Source organism: Fulmarus glacialis, unplaced genomic scaffold (genome assembly GCF_000690835.1).
Source record: "Fulmarus glacialis isolate BGI_N327 unplaced genomic scaffold, ASM69083v1 scaffold3675, whole genome shotgun sequence".
NCBI classification, from domain to species: domain Eukaryota; kingdom Metazoa; phylum Chordata; class Aves; order Procellariiformes; family Procellariidae; genus Fulmarus; species Fulmarus glacialis.
Genome location: NW_009212201.1, coordinates 59,121 through 66,639, shown reverse-complemented (window position 1 = coordinate 66,639; position 7,519 = coordinate 59,121). Strand labels below are relative to the sequence as shown.

The window sequence follows — 7,519 nt, the reverse complement described above, 5'->3', positions numbered from 1 at the left end:
TTTCCCAGCACTCGGCCACATCTTCTCCATTCCACTTCCCTCACTAACCTCGCTGCCCTAGTTTCAGCCCCATCACCCACTCCCTGATCTGTCCCATGTGTTTGACTCGGTGGCAAAGTGTGGGGTGTGCCGACTGGCCATCTGGCTGCTGCCTCTCAGCTGCTGAACTGGCCCAGCAACCCGTGATTTTTCGTGGTCCGTTGGTCTTCTAACCACATGTCTTGCAGCTGGTCACCCAAACAGATGGCTACGCTAATGCATTGTTTGTTTAGGATGACTTCAGAGCCCAATTGTTTAGGATGACTTAAGAGCCCAATGCACTGCAGTGCATTGGGCTCTTAAGTCATCCTAAACAAACGATGGTTGTTTTTTAAATGAGGTGGGGGAAGCAGCCAGTGTTTTTAATTACATGCCCCTGAGCTCCTTCTACATGGTTTTGGGGTAGTTGCTGTAGATCAGAAGCAACATCTTGTGATGGTCTTGATCCTGACTGACTTAAAACAGTTGCATTTCTCTTTTGCTAAATGAATTGGATTGCTGTGGTAGTGAACTCGAAGGTGCTCAAGACGGGTTGGCTGACATAAATAGCATTTGCCCAAAATCTGGTAGATATTTAGAATTGAAATTAAAATCATTTGTGCGTCAGGCACAAGGGATGATAAATAGATCAACGAGGAAATCGCTTCAAGTAACCAAAGGGTTATAACACGTAACTACGGATGGTATCTTTGTAGATTCCTGCTCAGAATCTATGTAATCTTAGATTAATCTATGTAATCTTTCATTCTCAGGTTTGGTTATTGCACCTATATGATGTACCACTTCTCCACAGTGTGAAGATTAACCAGCTTGCTTATGATCAACAAACGGGTGGTTTGGTTTCAGCATTACCTCAGAGAAGTTTTATTGATTTGCAGGAACAGAGATAATGCTCCAAAGGTGGAGAGAAACCAAGGGCAGGGACAAAAACTGCCACCTTAATGAACGTGAGCATATGAGCATAATCGTCAGCTGAAGACAAGTTTGGATCCTTACAGTTACATAACATGAATAGCTGTATTGCATTTTCAAAGCCCCCCCCAACAGCAAATGTCACAATATCAGGATCCCCACAGAGGTGTTGAATTGCTTTGTGATCCAAGCTCTTGTTCAGCAGCTGTAGTGGATCCCTCCAGGTAGATGGCTCTTGGCGTTTATTTGGCTGGTACTCAAATGCTGATCCTGTTTTCATGGTGGTTCTTTTTCACGTTTCTCAAAGTTTTAGCGGTATTGGATTTCTGACTAATGTATTGTTTCAAAGCACAGATGCTACGCAAGAGACTTCACTTCTGAAAAAGGCGGTTTACAGAGAAATTCAGTTTTAACTGTGGAAAAAGCAACACCTGTTAACTGAGTGGTTCTTTTTTTTCTCAGTACACTGGTAAATGTTTTGCTAATACTGGTTAACTAAGTAGCATGCTGTATTTGGGCAACGGGCCATACGGACTGATAACAGCAATTAGGTGTAAGGTCCTTACAGAAGCTGTATTACTTTTCTTCTTTTTAAACTTCTATTGCTTTTTGCCAGTCCCTATCACTTTAAGAACTCCTGTTTGCTCAAATATCAGATATTTCTATTGCACAGATGTGATGCTAATTATCTCTGAATTGTGCTGGGGGGAAGAAGCAGTGTGTCTGAAATACGAGCAAATGAGTCTCTGATAACAGTTTTGTCCTGCAAAGGTGAATGGCGTGCCCTCTGCTTTTTGGTTTTGGGGTTTTTTTTAAGTGGTTTTGGAGAAGTTAAGCACCAGTGAATGCTTTTAGTAATACAGGAAGAACAAAGTCACGCTGATAAACAAAGGGAAAATATATTTTTCCAATTCCCTCAAGAATTTCTTTTTCAGGTGTTGTGTTTTCATTCTAAGCTGCTCTTGTATCGCGCTCCAGCGCCAGACAGAGGACTGATTGTTCAGGGGGGAGATGGCATGTACGTATGGAGCTGTTTTCTGTAAATATCGAGCTCTCACTGCTTAGGGTTGATCTTTCTTGCTGCAAATAGAGGTAGCCCCGGGGATATTATTTTTTTGGAGCATGTGGGAGCAGCACAGTTGGATTCCAGCCCGCAGACGAGCTGAAATGGGAAGATGAACGCAAAACTCAGTGTCTGGCCCAGAGTAATAAGATGAAACGGGGTTGACCGGATGCTCTTTCTTCGGACAGGCTGCAGATTAGGTGGTCTGTAAAAAAAAAAGCAGTTCAACCTACTAGCAGGGGTACGGTGCCAGCAAAGAGCAGGGGATCTTGCTTGCTGTCCCTGGGCTGGACTCTGCACGCTTACGGGCATTCACGGCCTTTCGTGCAAGGCCAAGCCCTGTCGTGCAGCTCCTGGTTGTCTGCCAAGTTAATTCTCATGCTGCCTTGGGAGCTGCAGCACGCCTGAAGTTTTATAGCGCGACTTCTGCCGTTACGAGGTCCTGCATCTCCACCCCAAGCTGATAGGAGAACCGGCATTACGTAAAACAGCCTGAGAACAGGCTCACTGGGCCGTAAAATCGTGTGATGTCAGTAGGTGCTCATAGCTTGGGAAAAATGGGATTTAACCTGTTAAAATCTAGTGCCGTGATAAGCCACGGCTGTAAACTTCAGCATAGAAAAGATACTGCCAGCCTACAAACCGCCTCCTTATATCAATTCATGGACTTACCCAGTGGGTATTTCTTGTATCTACCTGAAGTCCTGAACCACGAGCCATTTATCCCGAGTTAGGGATAAATAAGCCTCTTCAAATGTCCCATTTTTCTCAGTGTTTGGCACCCTTATGTAGTAAAGCAATTAAATAGGTACTAGTGTAAAATTATTCCAGTTTCAGTAGGTTCGAGGATTTTCTAAAACAAGCATTAAGTTCTGGATAGACCAGGGGCTTATTTTAATGCAGAGCTGTAGACTGGAGCCCAAATCTTTTTGCTCTAATGCAAACATTATCTGGCATTTTCAAAACAGTGCTTTCAATTATCATTTAAAAATGGTGATTAATGCAGCTTTTCTCTGTTTGGAGAGGAAAAAAAAAATGTTAGGAGGGCTAGGTCCTGTATGTTGCTTGTATCCTCCTTTGGTAGGCTACTGCGCCAAAGGGGTTTTTGGAGAAGTCTCTGTTTTCATGTGCTACCCAAAGAAATTGTGTAGTGTACAGAAGTCAGATGTCAGCATGATTCACACTTGTGAAGATTCAGGACATCTTGGCAGCGAGCAGTAAGCCCCAAACTAGAAGAAAAGCCGCATATTTGTATGTTGCCATGTCAAAGCAGGTCGATCAGATCTGGGAAGATGTTCCCCACAAAAGCAAGAACTGCCCAGACTCCTAGGCTGCAGTTTGAAGCCAGGAGCTCTGCTTTAAAACAAATAAAATAATAATTAAAAAAAAAAACCATGATAATAGTGTCTGATATTGGGGTTGGTTTTGTCTCTTTTTCCCAAATAATAAAATCATCATGTGAATATAGGGCTAGAATAATGCTAGGTGTGGAGGTCATGGGTAAGAGTAGATCTGGTGTAGGATCCACACTAGGAGCTGTTATTCGGAGGTGGGTGCTCTGGAAGGGACAGCAAATTCGGCACTACAAAACTGATGTGAACTCATGTTTCGGCTACCCGTGGGATCTGGTCTCTCTGCAGGTGCCCTGCTGCCTGGGGTGAGCTCTGCTTGGTCTTTGGGGTGACCAGTCGGATGTTTGCTCCGTTACCCAGCCCTGATCTGTCATCAGAATGTATTGTCCATATAAGTGACAAACTAGAAGGAGGGGTCAAAGCATTTTTGATTTGCGTCGTTCATGAGAAGTTTGTACTTGTGGCTCTTAACTTTGACTTGTGGGAATGGTGCACACGAGAGATTAATCACTTTGGGCTTTTCAGCCGGTCTACAATCTGGCCATATATTCGACACATTTTACTGCCAGGTCTTGAGAAATCCAGCCTGTTAGGTTTCCCACGTGAATGCTGGTGCCTTAATGCATCACTTCTCATTTAGAATATGTAGTTCATAATTGTCAGTGGAACTACCCAAAACTGAGGCATGAACTTAATCGCTGCTCCATCAAAAGCTTTGCCTGAACTTGAAAGGCTTTTGTTAGCACAGTTATATCAGCTGTATTACAGATCTTTTGTCTTACTAAGATAAGATGCAGCTTCTATATTTTACTGTGCAGATTCACTTTCTCCTGTGAGCAGTACTGCCTTTACTCTTCCATCTTAATACTGGTGCTGCCTTGTAGAAGGAGGAAGAAGAAACCATTACACCTTGGACAGTGTGATAGCAAAACCGAGGGGTAGATCTCAGTCTGGAGCAAGCCAACGGAGAGATTTTGAGGATTTGCTTTGCCACCATAGTTGGCAAAGCAATCGTCTCATGCTGCAGCTTTAGGAAGGGTTTGGAGTTCAGAAGCTGGACCTGTTTGCACCCCTTTATGTTCAGAATCTCCCCATAGCGCATGCTCTGAAGGGATGAATTCGAGGATTAATTAGTTCAGTTACCTTTGCCTGCTCGCCTGACATCTTAGGCTAGTGTTTTGCTAATCTCAGTTTTTTAACGGAGGAGTTTCATTACTAAAATTATCTTCTGTCTAGTCCTCAGCCTTACAAACCAGACCATAATGGGCTGGATTACAGCTCCACATATATGGAGGGTGTTGGCATTGAAATGAGCTTGGAAGAGCAGTTTCCCCAACATCGATATCCTACGTCAGTGGGAGAGCACAAGAGTTGCTAGAAGGTCTGCGGGTCATCACTCCCTGGATGGATTTACACCCCTGCACGTTGAGCGCCAAAACTACCTTGAAATGGTGCATCTCCAAGATTGTGATGGAGGTCATGGAATCTGTAGGGGATGGCGTTCCCATGCCTCCCTCCTTGGTTTGGTGGTTTTTTTTGCTGTTTAAGGCATCTAACTTTCTCACGTATTGGGCTGGAGCTTCCCTTAGTCTGGCTCAAAAGTGTCCTCAAAAGCATCTTGATAGGAGTTCAATCCCTATCAAGAGGAGGGGAGGAGGAAGTGTCAGTGGGTGAGCTACAGCTGGAGCTGATATTATGACTCATTTGCTGGTAGCTAATATGGAGTGGATAATTTAAGTGTATATAGGTTGCCTTCTCGTAATGTCCTTGCATGTTCTCCCCCCGCCAGCCATCGGACAGCATCAGGCTGGAGCCCTGGTCTGTCTCAAAGCGTGATGCAGTTTATCCTGCCACCTGCTTTTCTGCTGATTTGCCCTTCCAGCTCTTTCAGTGCTTTGAAGCCACTTTCCAAAGTCCGAGTGTTCCTGATGCGACTGCAAAACCTACTTTCTACCCTTCGTTTCCAGCCTGGACATAATAGATTTTATTAAAAGATCTGAAGAAATAGATTCAAACAACCCTGTGTTGCAAGGGTTAATGTTGGAGCTCAGCTTACACATCTGCTTGCATAAAACACTTCCTTGAAGGATATTTAACCTCACATTTAAATGCCTCCCTGTGTTGAACAGCATTGCCCGTTACTGTAACAGGTTGAAGCTTTCCATAAATTCCTAATGATTGTTAAAGCAATCTGCTTGGTGCAGGACCTGGGCTGGGAGTGCCCGATCTGAAATTCGGAGCCCAGAACTACACTGACAATGTAGTGGGGATGGTATGAAGAAGCTGAATGCAGAAAATATGAAGCTGTTATAAAGTAAAAAAAAAAAAATAAATGGGGAATTTTCCCTCATTTAAATATTTCAGGATTTAAATATGACTGTCTTCTCTCGTGTTCATAATGTCTTTAATGTTACTGAGTCTTCCAGTGCTGTTGTTGCATGCAAAGAGTATCTGTATGCAAGGGATGACATCGCATGTTTTTTAATGGTGTCATGTAGCTATGCCCAAACTCCTGCCTGCTCTGAAGTATGTCACTCCCCGTCCTGCACTCTCTCAATAGCCGGTCTGTTCTGAGCATCGATATCTCTTACAGGAATGGGAAAGTAAATGTGTAATAGAGCTGGAAAAAGCCGGTCCTACAAACAAGCACTGATAACTTCCCGTAGAGATTCCTATTGAATTTTGGAGCTACGCAGTCACTCGATGAAAGCGTGACTTGTGCTGTAGTGGTGCTAGCAATGATGAGCAAAGAAGGTCAACGCTTCCCTGTATAAAACCATGGGGAGCTTTGTGCAGTGGAGGCTGCCCTCCTCAAAGGATATGCTGGAACTAGAGGAGGTCAGAAAGGTAGTAGAGATGTCAGGGCGATGGGACAGATCAGGTACAAGGACTGCCTGAGCATCCTTCCCCAGTGATATCTCTTCCAGGAGAGTTTGCTGTCAATCATGAGCAACGTGGAGAAGGTGAAGGGGGAGCAATTGCTCAAATTACCGAGCAGAGGAACTGGAGGATGTTGAATGATACGGTAACTGGCAGCTTCAGAACACACAGAGAGATGCTCCTTGACATGTGTAGCTGTGCATCTCTGCCACAAGGGCTTGGTTCAAACACCAGACGGGTTCCTGGAGGAAAAATTCACCTCCAGCTGTAGCACACGTGGGTGCCAACTCTGGCTCGGAGTCATGGAGCCGCAATATACTGGCAGCTGGCTGCGTGCTTGCCTGGTTGTACTTGTCCTAGGCTCTTGCCCTGCATGCTTGCCAGAGCTAGTATCAGACTAGACACTGCTCTGTGTTTTGGGGTCCTGAGAATGGATTTTGTTCTTTTAGTGTATTTCTTAACATTATTGGTACCATATTGCAACTGAGAGTTATTGGTCTTACTAGATTGCGAGGATTGCCTTTGTGCCGCTGGCGTACAGAAGGCATTTTATACACGCTGCCCACCTGCTCGTAGAAGAAGAAATAAAAGCTGTGTGTTGGTACAAAGGTTATTTTCATATGCTTCCTTGCAGTAGTCGCTTTGATGTGTAGCACGATTAAGCTAGTGAAACTCCCTATAGATCATAGGATAAAATGGTTCAGTGTCCAGCAGATTCAAGACATTTCTGAAAGAAATGATGCTCTGACTCTTCATTTTTTGTTCCCCAGACTTTTTTGGCATGATGTGGATAATAAAACCTAATGTGTCTGGGATACCTCCTCAAACACTTGCATCGAACATAAGGGCTACCATAAAACATGATTACCTTATGCTGAATGGAAGATAGTGTTTGCCTGCCGTGGTGAACTGCTGCAACTTACTGTTTTGAGGCTTGCACTTTGTTAAAGGCATGAACTTCAGCGGGGAATTGAGAAAAAGACAGCTCTTTGCCATCAGTGACACTCTTCTGCGTCGTGTCTCTAGCTGCAAGTGTTGAATGTGGAACTAAAAGATCTTTTCTTTTTCCTTCGCAGGTAAAAATCTCTACACCAATGAATATGTAGCGATCAAACTGGTAAGTAGGAGCTTCAGGTGTTCTTAAATGACTTTTACTTAATGTTAAAAATTCAGACGAAAAGCAACTTTCTCACTTTGGGCTTAATGCTGCTCTTACCCTCAGCTAGAATAACTTATTTAAACTAAGATAAATTCTTGAGAACACTAAAAACGA

At 43.8% G+C, this 7,519-nt stretch overlaps 1 protein-coding gene across 3 annotated transcripts in view; it reads left to right on the top strand.

Annotated features, from left to right (window-relative positions):
• The window catches only part of CSNK1G2 (casein kinase 1, gamma 2), an 87,306-nt gene that overhangs the window by 24,653 nt on the left and 55,134 nt on the right, over nt 1–7,519 (top strand). For all 3 annotated transcript variants that reach the window (XM_009577776.1, XM_009577777.1, XM_009577778.1), the window contains one exon: nt 7,323–7,363. In XM_009577776.1, coding sequence (XP_009576071.1) covers nt 7,323–7,363 — 41 coding nt within the window. The remainder of the gene's footprint in view (nt 1–7,322; nt 7,364–7,519) is intronic.